Here is a 22,278-nt window from a genome sequence, read left to right on the forward strand (position 1 = left end):
ATTGGCAACCATTCTCGGCCCTTGGTCTAACCAGATTGACCATCACCAAGCTTTTGAGTATTTCAAGATTTTTCTCCGGGACACTGGTCTCCTCTCTACCCTATGATCTGCCTGCGTACCTGTGTGCTGTGTGTGTGTTTTTGTGTGCTGTGGTTTTGCCTACCGTTCTGATGTCTTACTGACTCCACTGACTATCGACGCTATTTAGCATCGTTCATCACCTCCTCATCAGGACACATCTCATCCTGCCCCATTGTGCCTTGGGATAGTGGGCCGCACCGTACGTGGCGAATTTCCCCATTCATTATCATTAACTTATTTGTTGTTGTTGTTGGTTTCAACTTTCGGAGTGTCGTGTGGACGGACGAAAAAAAAAAAGAAAGGTCATCTGGAGCAAGTGATCGTTTCTAAGAGAACCGAACTCTTGGTTTCATCTCCGCGGAGGAAGAAACATGCCATCATTCACGAAAGAGTCGGATTTCAGTGCGTAAGGCACGTCAAATATCGAGAGCCTATGCTCTTGGTGGAACGATTCTCCCTTTGTTGTGCGATATTACGCGGTATTTATTCGCCCATTAACCTTCGCCCAGTTGACAGCAACTGACGAGCCAGAAAAGAGCCTGTCCAGATTGCTTTGAGTATGAGTTCTCTATAAACAAATACTTGAGAAGTCAACACTTTCCATCAGTCTAAACGAGTTCCCAGAGCCCCGCGGGAAATCTGAACCCGATCCTCCCACCTACTCTGCCGTCCGCTTTCGGGCGTCTCACTTTACAACGAGACATTGCATTTGTTTGGCCTCAGATCACGTCTTCCATTTCGCCCAAGGGCGTTATATTACGCACTAGGCAGCAAGTTCAGTGTCGCAGACAAAACAATATACAAAATGGATATAAAATGACAACCCAGAAACCTAATGGGTGTCCTCATGTCAACGTTGGATACGTCCTGTCCCACCTGTTCTTGATTTCAAATTAGCGCGCAAACTCCACGATGTTTGCGTTTTGTTATTGAACTCCGAGTTGCTCACGAGTCACTCTATCCCTGCAGAGCAATGGATATGAATTCCGAACCCCTCGGGTGAAAAATAGCCACAGTAGTCCCAGAGTGACAACTTCGCAATTCTGCATCGAAGTGCAGCCGTGGACCATTATGGTAGCGCACTTATTTGAAACAAAGGAGTCATGCCATGTTTCTGTATGACTATGCTTGATGACTTCATCCACGCGTAACGGACAGCTAAAATTTTGCTGTAGACTTCGTGCAATTTTCTGTACTAACTTGCGCTAGTCAATCGTTCGAGTGCTGTATCAGTTCCTTGCATGTGAGAATGCAAATTTCGTAGACTGTCCCGCAAAAGGCGCATGTCGAAGCAATATAGCTGAGGCTGACAACTGTAAGGGGCAACATGAACACGTCCACCAGTCACCACAATGGAAAAATTAACACTTTCAAGGGCTGGAAAGACAAACTAACAAGCGCAACACTAACCTCAAGGTTATCACGATTATGAAAGCAAAGCATGCCAGCCGTGGAGAAGGCCCCTCTTTCCCACTTTTCTTCTTTCTTTCTGCCAATAAATCCCCCCCCCCCGGGACATACAGCGTTGCTTTTTCTTTTTTTCATGTACCTCATTTTCACTATCATAGGGAATGCTGTTTCACAAGGCGTGATGTATTATTTGTGGCTTACACATTAGCATCTCGCCTTCTAAGTGAATATAAGTCAGAATAGGGTTTATTCACTGATGTCACCTCGCCGCCAGACTGTAGATCCCTCAAAGTAATGTTCCCGCCTTCGTTTGCTGCCACACAGCACAATAACTTTGGAACACGAAATATGCGGTGGGTATACGATATGGGTAAGGGCTTGCATGGGACCTACAATATGGCGGCCGAATGCAGCACGTCTGCCTGCTAGCCACAGTGGCGGTCTCCTGCGGATGACGTCATGTGAAGAAACCCTGATTTCTTATCGTCTGGTGTTGGACTGCACTACATGCCGCAAATATGTCAGATGCTAGCATAAAGGAAATAGGAAATTCCAAAATACCGTTTTTTTTTTTTCGTGCGCTGTCAACGACACAGAAAGACTCCAATAAAAATGTCGTGTATAATAATTCTGGTGATACAGCTACGGCGTAGAGTCGCTTTTCACGTGATATCACCACTCTCTCACTTAAAGCAGTCAAATTCGAAATGCAGCACAACTGGAGCCCCCAAACACCTTAGAGGTAACTGTAACAATAAAGGATCGAAACACCAGTACCCGTCAAAGAGAGAGAGAGAGAGAGATTATGGGTTTAATGGCACAAAGACAACAAAGGCCATAGAGCGCCAAAACTACGGTGAGTATGTGAGAGATGATGATGATGTGAGAGAGAGAGTGTGTGGTAGTTAAAAGCTATCTACCCGTCAAAGCTATACAGTTTTGTCCTCATCTACGTTAAAGAACGCGCAGTAATAAACGAATTCAACGACACGACCACCACAAGAACCACTTGCACATCAAATCGCGGCGCGAACTATCCGGCTCGTCCGCAGACGACAACCCACTCCATCATTACGGTTGACAGCCTTTCTACGGGCGGCAGACACGGGGCTCTGCCTAAAGGGAGGCTTAGCAGAATGCTAACATCGGGCAGCGGTAAGGAAAAGCGGGAATAGAATGCATTGTTCGTGGCCGTTATCTCAACACCTGCAGCTGGTGTGGGATTATGCCAGGTCATGAGACAGCAGTAGCACCTCGCCTCGTCCTCTACAACAGAAAAAAACCGTTGTTGAGCAAGAGGATGCAGGTGCAAGAAATGCAGTCTGTTATCCAATCAAGGCTCCTGAGGTCACGCGCTTGGTTTCGTGAATTTGTAAAAGGGATCGCACAACAATGGGTCGGCCCCGTTTTGTGAGACGGCTAGGGCTACCGTGTCGTGATATGTGTGCTCGTGTTTATTGAGACGTGATAACAGTTGGTATGTTTTGTGCGGGGGAAAGTGTTTACTATTATACTCGTTGGTAGATGAGAGATGATGAAACGGTTCTGTCCAAAGAAAGCTTGGATTTTACGTGAATGCATAAACGGGACATCCCGACTATTAAGTTGAAGGACAAGAAGTAAATCGGGTAGGAGATATTAGGGCCTAATATGACAGGCAGCGTCAATGCTTCATGATTTGCACTTCACAAGGGACAGGCTTGCTGTTCGATGTAGGATTCCGAACCTGGGCGCCGCGCCAGACATCAATTTATCTACGTTTTGACGGAGAGTACAGGGCTGTGCCATGATTTTAAGGAGATTCCTATCGCAACTGCGTTATCAACTGACATCGCTGTCGCAAGCTATAAGTTTCCGTTCTGCCAGGAATCGAAAGTCACCGGCTCCACACAAAACGTGCTGGATGAGCCTTATGATATCACATATGACATTTTTGCACTTTAGTGCCCCTTAGTACATTTTAGTTTCCCTACCGCAGGTGGTAGGGAAACGTATTTGGGTAAGGTCGTCTTGTATACCATGTCTATGTGTCATATTTTTTCATTTCGAGGGAGTGCTAGCAGATGAACATTATATTTATCACACCTTCGACCCTGTTATCTGTCGCAAGCGAAGGGAATGCAGTATGAAGATAAGCGAACAATGGAGCGGGGAACGCAGATGTAACCCCTAGTCGTTGGAGATTTTTTTTCAGCTGGACACAGGACAACAATTAAATGATGAGTCATGATGTCACTGGGTGTCTAAACAGCCTTGCTGGTCGTTATTCCATAACGGGCGTTAAATGCATCACTGGGTTTTCCTTACACGCTTTCAGACATATGTCGGCGCAGTTCCTTTGGAAGTCGACCTAGGACGCGCATTCCCCCAAAGCGTTAGCCGTGATGTTGCCCCCCTCTGTGAGGCCAACAACGGCGAGCTCTTCCATTAGCACCACCATCACCAGATTTGCCACGAGGTCTTGTGCGAACCTACCAAGACGGCTCTGGAGCGCGCGAACTTTAAATATAACGATAACGATCACTACATGAAAGTTCAAGATTGGGGCACTGGTCGGGTTCTCGGGCCACCCCCTCGCACTGCCCTTCTTTACAATACTGCTGTTAAGCAAGCGTTATGTTACTGCCATTGATTTGTTGGCGAGGTTGCATGGCTGAGCTCAGCAAATCTTATCTCATTATCTGCTGGCACTTTGCTTTTACGGAAAGTGATTGTCAATAGCCACTGTTTTGGCCGCTGAAACAAAGTTCCGGTAGTTTTCGACGGTTTTCGTTTGACGCAGGGGACAAAAGTGTCGCTGACTGATTCCTATTATCATATCTTCCACAGTGTTCTACATTCTCTTTGATACGACGAACCCGTTGACTGTGCTATTTGGTGCTCTGACTACCCTATACCTGCGGCACGTGCAACATGTCGCCACACTGCGCAAACAAACCCGATACCATGATTATTATTCTGACTTCACCGACATTTTTTTCTCTTGCTGCGTTGCTTTCTGCTTTAGCAACCCATTAACTAAATGAAAGGGTCTATTGTTGTCCACGTACCCCTGCAGTCTGAAATTCAACAGCGCACTTCGCAGCCTCAAAACGTCAGAAATATTCGCCACTACGTTTGTGCTGCACTTCAAGTTGTCTCCAGAGGCTTCAATGTCATCGACTTTTCAACGAGAATGATCCCTGAGGCGATAAAATCATCTTGAGAGCAATGCCAATAGAGAGAGTATAGCGTCTCTACGTCCATTCATGAATATGTATGGAATGATGGCGACGTTGATGAAATTGGGATTGGAATCATATTGGAATCTCGACATGACTAGGCATCCTCACGGAGGCCTAAGAGTGATATGTACTTTATATCTAATTAGCGTGTCGTTCACGCATGAAGACAGAGAAGTCCAGAGCACGAATTCGTCTTCAACATTAAAGTGAGACTGAAAATGAGCACATCGTTAGAAGCATTCAGAAATGAATTGTAACGATATGTGACACTTGATTGCTTGCGCAACTCATTCATTACTAAGACAACTCAAGAAATCTTGTGCGCGGGCCATTACATTGAAATGTAATGGCCCGCGCATAGATGTGCATCGGATATACATCTATTCATAAAAGAGGGCAAAAACTGCAACCTTTTTTCGTGATGAAGTAAAAACGTATTGCATGCATAACAATAAGTCGGTGACTAACCTGGTGTTTAAACATGGTCAAACACGACGAAATCCAATTCTTTTCCACATTGAACGTTGACACCCAGTTGTATACTAGCGCCTTTGCGCGATTCTTCAATCCTTTCCTACAGTGTGAAATCACGAGCTCAATTGCATATCCACTGCTTGGACCACAACGAGTCTGGAAATCGATTTCAAGCACAGCGAAAAACAAAGTTACCCGTTCACACAAAACGAGCTGCTCCGTTCAAAGTGATAGACTCTTATGAAACCGCGTGCACACGTAAGAAGTCTATTTGTGCGCACTTTAGAAAGGTCACCAGTGCCCAGGGGAACAGCAGAAGGGCGATATATCCACTCCGCGAAGAAATGTCGACTGAAGCAATCACTTTCTTGAAGCGTAGATGACAGCACTGTCTTCAGCTCGAGCAAGATAGTATATTCAACACGCACTGCACCATCTAACAATCCGACGAACGATCTACAGCGCACATGACCCTGGGCTGGAAATCGATTCCTGGAGGACACAGGCAGAAAGCTGAAAGACAAAACGCGAACACGCTGCTGCAAAGCAGACGACGGGAGCTGGTGAGAAGAGCGTCCGCTCGAAAAGGCCGTCTGCCCGTTATTGCCCTTCGTGTGCTACGCTGAAGCGTTTATCTGACCGGCTTTACACCGCAGGCGAGGAGGAATTTGGCTCCGTTCAGGCAGCATTTCACTTTCGGTTTCGGTTTGAACGGCGCAAGAAGGGAGGGGGGGAGAAAGAAGAGCAGTGATTTGTTTGGATCGTCCGCGTTCCTCGCACAAGCGCAGCGTCGCCAGTGTGGAGCACACGTGCTCAGGACAGAAGGAGTGTTTTGTTTACGCCGGTCTCCGCAGTGAAGAGAGGGGAGGAAGTTGCGCTATATTCCGCAAGGGGGACTGCAGCCCGTAGTGGGGTTAGCGCATGCGCAGCAAAAAGGACAGCGTGGAGGAAAAGGGCGAAAGACTGGCTGATCGGGGGAAAAGGGAACGAATAATCAGAAAAAAAAATGCAAGCGAACAGGGGATAAATTGGATGGCAGCGATTGGGATTAAGGACTGAAGTACGTTCGCTGGGCATCGAAGCAATTGCAATGATGAGAGTAACAAAACGAGCAACGTACTGACAGACTTAGAGACTCATTAAAACGAAGCGAGAACGATGTGCTTCGCTGATTTTGCATGAGTTGCTGGCAGTGAAAGTATTCCAATGAAGTTCATTGTGGGAGTAGCAGAATTCATCTGGTGACGAATTCAATTTGTCCTCTTTTTTTTACATTCAAACCCAAACTCAACTCAAACTCCAATGACGCATAAGGTGTAAATGTCAGAAACCCTTCAATCGCCATGTACCGGTTGAAGGCTTGCATGTGGCAACCAGCAATTAGACATGTGAAGAGCGCACCCTTTACCAGTGTTAAGAAGTGCTGCAGTTATTTATGCTGACTCATTGTTAAATAGGATTTCACGAAAAACGACTACGCGAATTTTGAAAGCGAGAGAGAGAGAGAGAAAAAAAAAGATAAACTGAACGGTACAACACGTACTCCCTGCACAGCGATTCGTAGCGGTGTGAAAAAAAAAAAATATCGCAAAAGCAGTATGAAATAGATTCGTATACAACCAAGCGGTTCTACCTTGATGACAGATAAACGCTGCCAGAGTACGTAGAAACGTACCAGGATTGTCCACAATGCGGAGCAGCGGTGCACAATATTGCCTAATGCATTTGACATATAGGTAGTGGCACTCATTTACTTGTCACACAAAGCAAGTGGTTGTCCCGCTATCAGTACAAGCAGTACGGGCAGTACAAGCAGTACGGAACCCCAAGCACGGGGGGGGGGGGTGCAAAATTTTGGGGGAGTCATTTTTGCAGTTACGTCATAGCAGCTTAACGTGTCATTAACCGCATGTGTCTAATGCTGAAATAGCAAAAGCCCCTCCCCCCCCCCACACACACACCCCTTGCGGGTGGGTGGGTGGGTATTGGTGCACAGGTAAAAAAAAAAGTTGTGGGTGTCGCCTCGGTAGTAATGTCCTTACCGTAATGAAATTCCAGTAATGAATTACTTTTCTGTTGTAATTTGTAATGTAATGCATTAATTTTGACATTATGTAAATTGTAGTGTAATTTATTATGTTTAGGCAGTAATTGTAATGACATTACTCATTACTTTTTGCAAAGAAACGAGTGTGTGTTCGGTGTTGGCACTTGGTAGAAAGAGAGTTAGGGACTGGAGAGTTAAAAGAATTCCAACGCCCACTATGAAGGGTGACGCACTCAATCGGCACGTGGAACGTCAGTTCCCTTCGACGAGCCAGTTGCCGTAGTTAGGGCACCCACAACCAAATGTCTTCAGGTCAACGGTTTGTAGCCTTGGATAATCATCGTTTACGGGCCCCATCCTCCGGACAATCTTCCTGTTGTCGTGATACATTATGTCATCTTCGTCTCTACATTGTGGAACAATTCTGCAGAACCAAAATGCTTACAGAATGACGACCGGCTTTTTGTCATTCTGTTGTTTTCATGCCGGTTCAATGACAACCGGCAAGTCCTTTTTTTCCCCAATGTGGGTATCATTTCCTTGAGAATGAGCGTTTAGAACACACTCACACACGCATAAAAACAGACCGGACGACTCGAGACACGAGTCCTCCGGTCTGTTTTTATGTGTGTGCGCGTTCCCCTTCAGGCTCAAGGAAATGAGCTACATCGAATTTAGACCAGCTCGCGCGTACCCTCCTTCTCCGTTCAATAATTTTTTTCACCATTACTTTTTGACTGTAGTATGTACGTGCGAACTTTTGTGCTTATGGTGAGCGCGACAACTTTCGTAACTTTTCTTCAGGCACCAACTACTACCTACAGCCGAAGCATGTATAATAAGGGTGACAAAGGATCACAGCCAAAGGTAAAAAAGTCTGCCATTTTAAAGGCAGTTAGCAACTGGAGCTTTTTGCTGCGCTTGAGATTCCTGATGTGTCGTCTTTTGTCTCCTGTGTTCTTCAATCTCAGGGTTTCGAGTGTGGATCGAGTTACACCGGCGTTGGGCGTAGTCACGCCAATGTTTTCTTTTTCTCCTTTTTTTTTGCAAAGGCTACGGGACTACACTAAAAGAGACGTGCTTGTAGAACAGACTACTTTTGAAATGCCACATTAGATTAGTAAAGGCGCTCAGATCCCGACAACTAAAAAAAACAAAAAAAAAACAGATACAACCATTCGTTTTCGCAGCTTCATGCTTCCTGTCCCCTCGGGAAACAGCTATGAGGTGCACATACTGGTAGGCTCATGAATGTCAGAGGTAAGAAGCCGGAGTTCAATGCACCTCGATATTTCGACAGCGAGCGGTACAGCGTGGCGCAATGCAAAATATATATCCCACGAAGCAGTGAGCTGACAGGAACATTTAATATAACCTACACGGAAACATGTATCATCTCCCGATTTTGGTATCTCCGTGCTCAACATTATGAGCGGCCACCACAACAATCGTAGATTGGATTTCTGCTGGTTCGTGAGTGCATCTACACAAAGAAGTGAGAGTCCGATTAACCGGAAGGCGGTCCGCTTTTATGGTGGTGGTGGCCACCACCTCCCGGCAATTTGCATGCGGGGTGTCGTGAAAGCTATTATCTATAGGTGTCATGCTGAGGCTGTAATGTTATTCACGTTTCACTCTATAGTTCATGTTATTCTGTGAGGCAGTGCCCTTGCCCTCGACACAAGTGTTCCCGCTCCGATTTTCCTCTTTGAATCTCAGTCTCACTCCTACTTGCGCTCGCTCACCTATACACTGTAAACCTTTTCACACCTTTAAAGGTGTGCGCTATGCACATTCAAGCTGGTTGCGTAACTTTGTATCTCCAGGATGATATTTTACAAAATTCGGAAAGCATTACTAAAGATCAAGTGTCAGTGCAAATCTTGCTTTCATGATGCCTCGAATATCGTAGGTACGAGCTAATGCATATATGCATCGCTACCGATAATCGAGCACGGGCAAGGGTCTACAATACTGTTGAACAATGTTGAGATGTTGCAAGACTGAATTTTTGGAGGACAGACAACACTCGAGTAAAGAAAATTTGTGCAAAACCGTGCTCCATTATGATGTCACCAAAATTACACCTAAAAAGGCGTGCGCCATGCACGTTATTACACCTTTAAAGGTGTGAAAAGATTTAGAGTGTAGGTATAAATGTCACAGGGCAGATGTTTTGCGATGTCACAGCTCACGGGATGCATGTCTATGAGGAGCACACCTAGAGCGCGTTTCCCTTCAGTCTGGAGTCAGCCTTCGTAGAGTGTGGACCAGTCTTGGGAAAAGTTACTTTGAAAACTAACTAAGTTACAGTTACAGTAACTCGAGCAAAAACGTTACCACAGTTATTCCACGAAAAAAGTAAGTAGTTAAGTTACAGTTACTAGTTCATTACGTAGCGGATTTTCAAAACAAAGACATGACATCAACAGGCTTTATTGCAAACATGGAAGTTATGTACAATGTGCTATTTATACATATTACACTTGAGCAGCAACTGGTGTTCGAAGTTTACATTACTGTGTTTACCTCGTTTAATTGCGAAAACATCTCTGCCCACGCTAAACAGCCGCTCAACCGGGGCACTAGAAGGGATACGAGTGTTATACTTGAGAAATATTTTTCTATGGATTGGAAAATTACTGAGGGCAGTTAGGGCACTGAGGCTCCCTTCCCTCCACCTGTCGAAGTCTTCGGTTCCTGCAGATTCCGGGTGAATATAGAAGAAGTCATCACCGTCGTGATCGACGTCGACGCCATTACATATGATGTGGGCACCTCTTGCTCTTGTTCCAATAATCTGTACTCCTGGAGCAGGGCCTCAGTTACCGTCTCCTTTTGTGTTCCTTCCTACCATGTGAATCTGAATCGAGGGTGAGATGATGCAGCAATAATGAGATCTCTCCTCTCCCACTGATCGTCCAACCTACATGTAAATGTAACAAAACCTTTTCACGTGCCTTCTTATCAGTGTAACGCTTCGAATCTCACCAGTTCTTCAGTGCTCGCTACAATGAATCCACCAAGGGCGTGCAGTGCAGTATCTAGGGGAAAGTGGCAAGGCGGTGGACAACGAAGTGAAATGTTGGAAGTAAAGCTCCCATGAACATGAGAAACAGAGATTCATTGGGTCTGTGTGTTTGTTGTCCGTCGTCGTTCGCTTTTCTCGTCGCTTTGGAGGCTGATGGTGACTGCCCCACATTCAAGGGAGTTGTGAAATAAATGCAAAGTAGGGAAATCATTGTGAATATACCATTCAGAAATAGCGTAACTAGTTAGACAGAAAAGTAAAGTAGCTAGCTACAGTTGCAAGTTACATTTTCGGGGCAAGTAACTATACTTACAGTTACAAGTTACATTTTTGTTAGTAGTTACTGTAACTATACTTGTAACTAAGTTACTTCCCAAGACTGGTGTGAACACGTCAACATCGTTCGTTTTGGAAAATCAGAGTCAGCTAAATCAGCCAAGACAGAGCGCGAAAGCACACCTAGAGTGCTACAGTGACGTAGTGATGTTGCCTTTTGCGTCCGTCGACAACATCGTCGTAAGCATAGTTACAGAATGCGTTCTGCGTACGAGACGTTTTCTACGTATTACCACGGTCCTTCGCTACTCCTGGTCGTGAAACTGCGCCGTAACTCTATGGGAGATCTTCTCCTATGGAGAGAAGCGAACACCAGCGCGGTTCTTACTGCGTCACGCATGCGGCTGGAGCGCGTGTACAGTGTAGTGGCCCGTCTTTCCTGTACGCTTGTGACGGAGACGCCACGCCGAAATGTTGTTGGCAGGGAAGGGTAACGGTAATGGTAACGGAAACAGAAACGATATATTACCGAAATCGGAGATGGTAACGATAACGGAAACGCATACCACGGTCCTCCATTACCGGAAACAGAAACGGAAACGAAAATTATCGTCCGGCATTGAATTCAGGTAATGGCTATTCCTGTTGTGCGATGACATTTCAGTGACTTTCCACTTTATTTTTGTATTTTGATGACTCCATTTCCTGGAATGTTCTACATACTACACGAGAGCATGGAAACAAAGCGCAGTATTGGATCTCAAGGGTGCATCCCTCGCTTACCTCGTCCCAGTCCTCATAACTTCATGACATAAACACATGACTATACTCCACCAGCACGACGATGACAGCCTACAATTTTTAGTCATTTATTTTTTCTTTTTTTTCATTTCACCGTGGCTATGACAGTATTATTTACTACTGAGAGCGTCCGCTTATGAATGCGATGCGACATTGGATGAAGGTTACGCCCATCTTGAGTTGCTGGACTCAGAGTGAGTGAAGACTGAAGACATAATCCTACATTATTTTTAAAAAAATCTTGCAAGATGTGCGCATCCCAACGACGTAAAATTACTTGTGTAGTGTGTACGCGCGACACCGAAGATGCACTTGGGTAAAACAGGGTGCTGACAGAGCCGGACGGGCTGTCCTCCCGGAGCTCTGTAACAGCCTTTCCATTACCGGTAACAGTAACGGAAACGTAACTGAAACTAAATTGAAAGGCTGGTGTCAGAAACGGATAACGGAAACGAAAATGTAGCATTAACGAAAATGGACACGGTAACGAAGATACGTCCGTTACCCTTCCCTGGCTTGTTGCATCCCATTTTGCAACATGGGGTACCACACTTGTGAAGAACGTGTGTTACTGTTTGCTTTGGCCATGTGAGGAAACTCTCAGAGACGCCTGGAAACGTGCATCGTATCTCTCGAAGCGACAGTCAAAGATGCGATTACGTACCATATCTGCTGCGCCGCAGACACTGGTGAAGAGAGCTACAACGCTCGCAGGTTCTGCTGAAGATCAAGAGGCCCTCACGGACACAGTCTTCAGCGACACCATTGACTAATGGTAGAGGCAATATATGTGTAGATGCTAGGACGATCCAACATAGCAAAGGGCATTAATGTCAGTCCCCGCGTGTCTGCGTCCGCCACACTGGTAAGCGAAAGCCGGCGTATTCACCGAGGTCGTTTCACTTATGTTGCGTTGCGAACGCGAAGCAGACGACCTCGGAGACAATCACCTGCGCTTTGATCCCATTCGTGTACCCGGCTTACGTTATGCTGACTTAGCTGCAGACGGAGTGTGAATCTTTAAAACTCGTTTATTTAATAAGTAAGATGTTTTCGGAAGAGAAAGTTGGCCATGTAGACTGTAGACCGGTGACAAACATTACCGTATCGGTCTCATACACACCTTTCCTCATGCGATAGTTCATTTAACTGGTAACGAGTTTCTTTTGTCGAGTAACTTCCCGATCTCTGATTATAAACATGAGTAGAATACCGGAATGTTGCGGAAACAAAGCAATAAATTACGCGTACAACCCATACGGATCCTGAAGCATGTGTAGGAGGGTACACTTGTACACGACCGCCGCATCAATCGACAGTCAACACCGAATCAAATCAAGTATGCGAACGTGGCGCAGATGCCACGACAATTATTTCGCATATTTTCGCGGCTTTCGCATATATTTACCTGAGCAGCCCATTGGAATGCCTTCGAGCAGAACACCCCTGTCGATGTGTGCGCCACCTAGCGTAAGAGGTGGGCCCTAGAACAACCTTTCGACAGAGTTGCACGACCACTAGTACCAAAGGGAAGTACTGCAAGTGGTAGTGCCCGGTGAATTTCTGTCCTGTGTTCACTTGTTGGTGAACAACAAGTAGTTACTCTTGTGCAGTGCTGGACAAAAGTTTACGGAACACGCTCCGGCGCATTCCTTCCTCAGAGTGACACTCCAGCAGCAAATGGTACCGTACGGACTTGGTACTACCTACTTGCTACTATCACTGTAAAAAAAATTCACCGTAAAAAAAACGGGCAAATGCAAGGAAAGTTGGCTGCCAAACATTGGCCGTTTTTTCCGGCGGCCCCGTATAAGTTGTGCCCGTTAAAAAAACTGCATTGGCCAGTAATTTTAACTGACATATGCCGTGTACCCTTATGATGCTGTGCCCGTCCCTGGAGCCCCGCTGTTTTTTCTACATATAGTCGTAGCAATGAGAGCAGTTTAAGCAATGACCATGCGCAACACATTGTGATGTTTGTCACATTGAGATTTATTTTCTATGTACATAGTGATGAAAATGCGCCAGTCACCCCTGGCATCAAAACCCTGCAAAGAGAAAGGGAACTGTTACAGGGAGCCGGGCAATTGACATGCAATTATACTCACCGTTTATTTTTTCAAAAGAAGAACATACGAAGGAACCATGTGCACCCATCAGTCAGCTCTGGCATCAAATACTGCAAAGAGAAAGGAAACTGTTGCAGGGAGCCGGGCAATTGACATGCAATTATACTAATCGTTTATTTTTTCGAAGGAAGAACATACGAAGGAACCATGTGCACCCATCGGTCAGCTATGGCATGAAATACTGCAAAGAGAAAGGAAACTGTTGCAGGGAGCCGGGCAATTGACATGCAATTATACTAATCGTTTATTTTTTCGAAGGAAGAACATACGAAGGAACCATGTGCACCCATCGGTCAGCTATGGCATCAAAATACTGCAAAGAGAAAGGAAACTGTTACAGGGAGCAGGGCAGTTGACATGCAGTTATACTAATCGTTTATTTTTTCGAAGGAAGAACATACGAAGGAACCATGTGCACCCATCAGTCAGTTCTGGCATCAAAACACGCCAAAAAGAAAGGAAATAGACTCACTGTTTTATTTATTTTTTTTTTTGAAAGAAATAAGAAGAAGGTGCACACAAAACGCGGAGACGGCATGGAACTTCTTCTGGCAGCGTTCATAAGGACACCTGATCATGACCCTCTCGGCTGCTTCATATGTGACATTATCTCTAAATTCGTAGTGAACTGACGCGAGCACGAACGGACGTGACATACTTTCGTGGTTTCGGAGAGCAAATCGATTCCAGGCGACCGCCCTGGTGTTTTCTTGTAACGTCCCAAAATGTGACATCCGAGTTTTGCATAGGTCACCGCCGTGTACACACATAATGCATGACAGCACGGTATTCTGCTCGCTTCATGTACACATCTACGGTGGTTAACTAGCCCATCAGAGTGTTAAAAACACATGGGCACCTTCCGCAACGATACATTACAACAAGAGCGCCTTGATCACCCTACGAGCCAGGACCTACACACAGAACTAGGGAGACGCTTCGCAACAAACGCGAGCCACGATTTACTGGTGTCACACAAGTTGAACAAAACCAGGCATACGGTGCACCACGCTCAAATCGCAAAGAACAGGATGTGCGAACAGAAATGTGCTTACCTGACTACGAGCATTCAGGAGATTTACAACAACCGCTTCGTCGTCCTTCGTCAACCGTCGTCCGCGCACGATGTTCCGCTTCCGGCGGTTGCGAATGACGGCAATGCCCCATACTTGGCTTGGCCTTGCCTCCGCATTGAAGTTTTTGGCCGGCGCATGATGATGGCGCCACCGTTTTACGTAGTTTTCGCAGTATTTGTGATTACGGTAACACGCCGTCGTCATATACTATTAAACGCCCGTAGAAATCACAGTATTTTTTTTACAGTGTACCTACTTGGTACTACCTACCTTGGGACTACCTAGGCACATGCCTAAGTCCGTACGGTCCCATTCTCTGCTACACTCTAAATCTTTTCACACCTTTAAAGGTGTAACAGCGTGCATGGCGCACGCCTTTTTAGGTGTAATTTTGGTAACATCATAATGGAGCACGGTTTCGCACAAATTTTCTTTACTCGAGTGTTGTCTGTCCTCCAAAAAAGTCTTGCAACATCTCAACATTGTTCAACAGTATTGTAGACACTTGCGCGTGCGCGATTATCGATAGCGATGCATATATGCATTAGCTCGTACCTACGATATCCAAGACATAATGAAAGCAAGATTTGCACTGACACTTGATTTTTAGTAATGCTTTCCGAATTTTGTAAAATATCATACTGGAGATGCAATGTTACGCGACCAGATTGAATGTGCATAGCGCACACCTTTAAAGGTGTGAAAAAGTTTACAGTGTAGCGTGTCACATGACCACGGCAGTACTGGCGAGGAGGGAACACTCCATCAAGCCAGACGTCCATTAAATCTGTGAAGATAACCGCCGTGTTGGTTCAGGTCTGGACGAACCCCCATAAATGTGAGACATGTCCCGCGGAAGCGGCCAGTCTCCTGCAACGGCTGTGGTTTTGTTGCATGTGGATTCGCCCTCTGCCCAATTCTTATAGGGACATTAAAATAGGAAAGAAGATTCCGAAGAACCGAAGAATCTAATGGGAAAGGGAAGAGAGTTGGACGAAGAGAGCCCCAGCGCCGGTACCGACCAACTAAGGGTATACACCCGGCAAATACTGGGGGGGGGGGGGGGGCAGACTAATGATCTTCCAGCGAAGCCCCGGCCGGGGGGACGGCCGCGGACGAAACTCGGTGATTATGTTTTTTTCACATGGCAAAACACGCCCAAGTCACTTCTGTTTCGATCACATATGCTGGTGATTCTCGCAGAGGTGTAGTTGTCATTGCTAATGTGAAAACCAAAACAGTATTTGAACATGCCGTTCATTTTTGTTATTTTTCGAGAAAGCTGCTTCGCTGATGATGGCATGAGCCAAATACAACTCTATTCTGAGAATCGGTCGACTGTTCTAGGACATTGCGTTTAATCAGATAAATAAATAACATTGCAAACAATTGCTCTCTTGAGTGGCTGCTGTTAATTATTACCATTCCTACTGTTAACTGTGAATACAACTCGCAAACTTCCGTTTTGCGTTCGCAATCATCGAACGAAACAGACATTCGGAAATACGTCGTGCGGGGGATCCTTAAAAGGAAATACAAACTGCGAATCATATTTGGGATTGCCGTCATAGATTTTTAAACACGATAGGAAGTTGGCAGCCATCATAGAAGGACATCTCCAGTATGTCTCTTGCACGTAATACTGCCCATTTTGTTCCGACAGCAATAGCGAAGCGGATGCAGCCACGACAAAGTCCTTCGAATCGCGTTTACTGTCGCATTATATGCCTAATCAAATTCAGCTATCATTGAAGCTGTTCTTATTAACAGAGAGCTCTTTGTAGTGCACGCTGCACACCGAGTGGCAAGGTCGTCATTTATACAAGGCTAACCTCTTGAATCGCTTCATCAGCATCAGGACACAATAACTGCAAAGCACAACTCGCACTACATCCTGACCTTCAATTTACAACGGACGTTGGCTCGTTGCCTACATCGACGCAGCTGCACATAATGTGTCGCACTTCTAAACACGGGCATACACTCTTATTGAGTCGGTCTACCTCGTAGATAACACGTTGCCGGTAACATACCTACCTTGGGTTTTCAAACGGGACCCGTTAATCCTTTCCTCCCTCTGGCGGTGTGTCTACTCTTTTCAAATATAAAGTTGTTCCGCTTAGTAAACAACTATTTTGCGCTCTCTTTCCCGCCTTTATTTTGCAAACCAGATATCGAACGGTTGGTCGTTCCGCTTACAATTTGTTCATTGTTTAGACTTGACGTTAAAGTGTATTCTAATATAGTCATTGCTCTGTCATTCGTTGCAGGGTTAATCCAACTCGTACTAGCTCCCGTGGCATAGTGGTTAGGATGATCGCTTTCCACGCCGAGACTGGTAAATAATACGGGTTCGAATCCTCTCACCGGTTGTGCTGTCTGAGGTTTTCCCTGGGTTTTCCGAAGACTTTCAAGACGAATGCCGGCACAGTTCCCCCTGAAGTCGGCCTAAGACGCATACTAACCCCTCTGTCCCCCACTTCTTCCTGCTGTTCTCCCTCCATATGTCCAAGTTTGTACGCCGCTCATAGCCACAGTTGCTTCGCGGCGCTAACACGGAATTTTAAAAAATCCAACTCGTGAAATCGATACGAGGATTTTCTTTTCGGGGCTCCCACGAACAATATCGGGAATAAAATAACTTCGTTCATTCTTTACCCCCTTCTTTTTGCAATTTCAAGAATTCTTAACATTATGTGTGCATAAATTTGCACGTATTTTTATTATTCTGTATACCTTTTCTGCTCTCCCTGAATCAGTTTAGTGTGGGCTGTATTACATGGCGTGCCCTCGCAGCGTTATTTCCTTTTCGGAGCGTATTGCGTTATTCAATAAGACGCTTTGACTCTTGAAGCAGCACTCAGGGTCCTCCATTAGGTAACACACCTGCACGTATGTGATCACTTAAAGACGATCTAAATTTATGACTAAAGGAGGCTGCCGCAGTTTCTTTAGAGACATCCCCCACCGCAAGAAAAATACGTATTGTTAACTATGAAATAACGAGGGTAGGAAGGAGGCCTTGGAAAGACGCCTTCATGACCGAAAAAGAGACAATGCACAAGACACCGTTCTTGGGAGCTCGAAGAATGGGGGATGACGACCGACGTGATGAGGGTGCTGATAATATTACAGACTGATAATATATATATATATATAAACTCATTCTCATGCGATCCAGGGCTTCGCGATGGTGCTTTTTTTTCCGATGGTGTTTCACCGCACCACCGCGGTGAAACACCCCACCTCATCGTCATTGTTTATTGTTGTTGTTGTCCCCTCACGCTTCCTTCTGGGGACAAAGTGGGCTGCTCCATGATTTCAGGAACAACCTGATATCACTTGAAAAGGGGTGACACCGAGACGGGGAGAGAAGAAATTGGCCGCAAAATGCGCATAGTGCTCAATTATACTGTATTTTCCCACATTTTTTACTACAGCACAAAAAGGCGCCGTGGTTTAGGTTCCTGTGGGGTAGACCCTCCACGGTTGTACTCTACATCGCATTCAACGTATTTTCACTAAGTACAAATATTAATTACGAAAGTTAATTAACGGCTGCGCTATTCACTGATATACCACCACCATTGAGTACATCCCGTCGGGAATGGGTATATTCAACGACTTTTTCGAAAACAAAAAAACTCAATTGCGGATTTAATAAAATTTAGACGGTCTTACGTCACGTACCCTGTATATATGACAATAAGCACGCTTGGTATTTGTAACATATTCATTATTTTGGTACCTAGAACGAGTTAACCCGTAAGGAGATTACGGCCTTGCACAATGGTGAGAACGAAAGTTTTGGAGAGTTAGGGAATAAAGGAAGTTTAAGCCACATGTCCGAAATTTATGGTAAATGATTGACATGTATTTACGCTGCAAGAAACACGCGTGGTAGTTTGTTCATCTTAATTTCCTTTATCATTAGAGCGCGTCAAAGTTGACCCGCATAATTGGTTCCGTCGTCACATCGATCTCGAATGAAAATTTGATTAGTTGCGCCTTCACAGGGAACAAAGACGTTTAGGCCACAAGTTCGAATTTCATGTTAAAGGATTGACAATAATCTACATTACAACAAACACGTGCGGCACCGTGCAAAACGGGGATTCCTGTAACGGTTAAGTAAGTCGGAGTGCAATGGAAAGTCACCTGCTATTCACATACTATTAAGTGCACAGGCGATCGCAGAGCATTACCGCAACTAAATCAAACCGAACAGCATGCAGTATGACCTACAGCCAGTACGGCATTATTAAGCCAAAACTCTGACGCTCTCGCCCTGCCGTTACTCTTTAAAAAAATAAAAAATAAATAAACAGATAATAATAACAATAAAAAAAAAAAAACTAAGCAGGCCGCGGATCGAACCACAGCCCTCAAAAGCTATAACCAACATCGCCAGCAGTGGGCCAACACAGCCCGTTCCTATCACCTTCAGGAATGAAGATACAGACGCTTCGCAGGCCACACTGAGCTTGTCAACACTTCTTTCTTCGTGGAAACAACATTGGGGAGGCCCACAGTTGCGCACAAAGTTGCAAAGCAAAAGAGACAGCGTCACATTTCATGTCTGACATGGGCATTTTCTGCAGAACCCATTGTTTTGGCCAAGTATGAGAAAAATAGCACACCAATGCATTCTGCCGCGAAGCCAACACGGCGAAAATAAGTCCTCCAGGAACAAAACTGTGACGTTCCTGCGCTTCCATTTCACTTGTACACCGCCTAAGGGCCTATCACAGCAACACCCATGTGTGGAAATTTCTTTGTAAAGCTCAGGGTCAATAGATATTCTAACAAAACCAGATGGAATGCATTGCTTCAACGGAGGGCAAATAGTACGCCGGTCAAGCCAACTTTAAGAAGCTGTGTCGCGCTTTTCGGAGAATGCTTTGGGAAGTTATCATCCGTGCGTGCAGTATAATTACGTGAACACGCGCTGTTGTGTTGTCAGACGTTCTTAAAACTGAACGGCAATTGGCGATAAACAAAAAGTCTACTGCTAAAATTTTCTCAAATACGTTAACACAAACGAATTCAACGAACAGCGACATCTTCATACTTAATATGACAAGAGATAGCACTTCAAAATTCGTGTTCTACCCGCGGGCGCATAATGTACCAATCATGCTCTCAAAATTATATCTAACTCAAGAACAGAGGTCAAAAGCAGTTACTAAATCTAAATAAGCAGAGAAAAGATCAACAGACGCGTAGAGGTAACTTCCCTGCTGCACACCGCTGCGACGCAGAGAAGCCACTTTTACTGTTTCCGAAATTTGGCATCCGGGCCAGGTTTGCCGCACAAGGGAATCGGATTGAGTGACTCTAGCACTTCTTCTAAATATTGAATCTAAAGGTACCCTACAACGCATATCCACGGGAATATTACAGTGCATCATACATTACCAGAGATATTAAGCGATGAAATCGCCTCCTGCGTGAAAACACCCATACTTCCCATGTATTCACGGTGCGAAAAGCGGGATGTCTGGGGAACCAAAGGTATTTCACGCATAATGATATTTTTCGTTTGTATAAGCTTGGAATAGGTGTCAGAACTCCAGAAAAGCCCAAGGCGTGCAGCACACAAATGTGCGAAACGGTATCATAGGCGCGCTTGATGTCGAGGAAAACTGATACAAAGATCCGCCGATGTGCACCAGCATGTTGGACTGTAGAAACGAGGTCGAGGCTTTATGTCCCGTGAAAACCGCCGCCACGAAAAGACACAAAGATAGGATACTACGACTTCCATCTAACGCTCCCAGGGGTGGTAGTGCCACCGTCACGTCTGGTACATATGAACACGAGTTTCCTGCAATCGCACCTCGATCTGCACAAGCTGAACGAAGGTTGCAGAGCACCATCGCGGCCAAGCCCATCAGAAGCAGCCATCAAACACCCCGTGGTTCATCAAGGCAGCTTACACGCACTTACGCCACTGTGACAGAACCAGCAGGCATCAGAGAACAGTTACCACCAGCAACCACTGAAGCTGTGCCTTCTCTGACACTCTTCTCTGCGGTACTCGCGGCAGTCAAGGCAATCGTCTCTGCATTTCCTGGTGCGTCGCAACTGCCCGAAGTTTGTAAGATGCAACTCTCATGTGGTGTACGAAATTCCGCTTTTGTGCGGGGGCTCGTATGTGGTCCAGACTGGGCGATGCGTAAACACGAGGCTTCGGGAACACAGATACAACAGAACCGCATGATCCAGAACGCTGTACGCGCATGTAGTAGATTGCGGCTGCGATGTTTTGTTTTGTAATACTCATATAAGAGTAGGGAACTGAAGATTAGGGAGGCTTTTCTGATTGCGGAGGGAAAGAAGTGGCGTCAGCAGCCCCTCTATTGGTTTGACTGAAAACGAAAGGGAATTCGTGCGAGGTTCTAAGCCGTGTGTCCGTTTTGGATAAACTGTTGTTCGTGCGCTATCCGTGTGCTGTCTGTGTTATTTTAGCGCTTTTATCACAGAACGTCAATACCAACAGGGTCAAGCTGACACGTTGTGTGTCTAGCAGAGCCGTTCCGAGGGGGGAAGGCGAGAAGGGTAGCCGCCCCGGGAATATTACCCAGAGGGGCCGCAGGATGCCAGATCCCACAAGTTAGGCAAGAAAGCAAGCCCCATGGGGTTTTTAGGGGTTTGGAGAGAAAATTTTCCGGGGGTATACTGTTGTAACATTGTTTTAGACCCTGACACTGGAAAGTGGGGGCGGGGCGGGGAGCACGCTTGTCCTGTCCCAGCCGGCTCTGTGTTTACGCAATCACATGACTGCCAAAAACGCTGGTGAACTGCAAAATATCATTTCTGTAATTCGCTTAGCGTTTCTTCAACACTCGTGAGCGTTGTTCTTTATTAGTGATACTTTACCCACGAAACTTCGGCGGCGCCACGCGTGGTGCTTTTATTCTTCATTCCTTGCGCGAAGGTGGAAACAGCGGGCGACTAGCGCAGGGTAACTTCGTTTCGAACTCAAAGCTGTATCCGGCAGAGTTTTATCTATGGACAGATTAGAGAATGAGCGTGGGAACCCCATAAATCCCACTCCTGCTAGCCAGAGACACGTACACGGAGCCTGTGTGGGCGAGCATGCACACACAAAAGCCGTAAAACTTACATTTACCCTCTCCCCTACCCCTCTACCAAGATATGTTCCAACGACGCCGCCGATCTTTCGAGAGGGAGGGTGTCGATAGTGGTGACGACCAACGGTATTTTCTTTTCGGCGACGGCGTTAGGTTCAAGAGCAAGGTTGCCCTACCTTCCCTGCAAGGGTGGGTGGGTGGCAGCTTCCTTCGAACAGAAACGAGGTTAACAACCCTGGGTTGATGTGTCGGTTATTGCTGTCAACGCGGAGGTGGTTGCCATGACTCGCATGACGGAAGGGTATGCTCCGTTACGCAATAATTATCTCGCGTTCGTTCTTATTTTGAGCACGGGTATTTGAGAGACGAAGTGTAACTGCCCTTGATGACGACGACGTTAAAAATGCGAGCAGAAATACTGAACTCTAAGAAAGGCCGTCAATGTACCTACACATGCATCCGTTGTGGGTAGTAGGATGCGACAGTCGAAGCGGCGACTACGCCGTGCATGTGAAGGCTGTGGTATCTCATAAGCAAATCAGGTAAAGCAGGCACCCACGATGGTATAGCTTAATGCATTGTATGCTCTGAAAGGGGTGTTATCATCGTTTATTTATTCACATTCTTACGTG

General features: G+C 45.8%; 1 protein-coding gene across 3 annotated transcripts in view; it reads right to left on the bottom strand.

Moving 5' to 3' along the window:
* LOC135378435 (uncharacterized) overlaps positions 1 to 22,278 on the bottom strand; it is a 662,816-nt gene that overhangs the window by 512,106 nt on the left and 128,432 nt on the right. The window contains exon 1 of one of the 3 annotated variants that reach the window (XM_064611466.1): positions 5,184 to 5,780. The exons of the other annotated variants lie outside the window; for them this stretch is intronic. Coding sequence (XP_064467536.1) covers positions 5,184 to 5,198 — 15 coding nt within the window. The 5' untranslated portion in view covers positions 5,199 to 5,780. Of the gene's footprint in view, positions 1 to 5,183; positions 5,781 to 22,278 lie in introns of those variants that run through there. 3 annotated transcript variants of the gene reach the window in all.

The sequence above is a fragment of the Ornithodoros turicata genome, chromosome 1 (assembly GCF_037126465.1).
Source record: "Ornithodoros turicata isolate Travis chromosome 1, ASM3712646v1, whole genome shotgun sequence".
Classification (NCBI taxonomy): Eukaryota; Metazoa; Arthropoda; class Arachnida; order Ixodida; family Argasidae; genus Ornithodoros; species Ornithodoros turicata.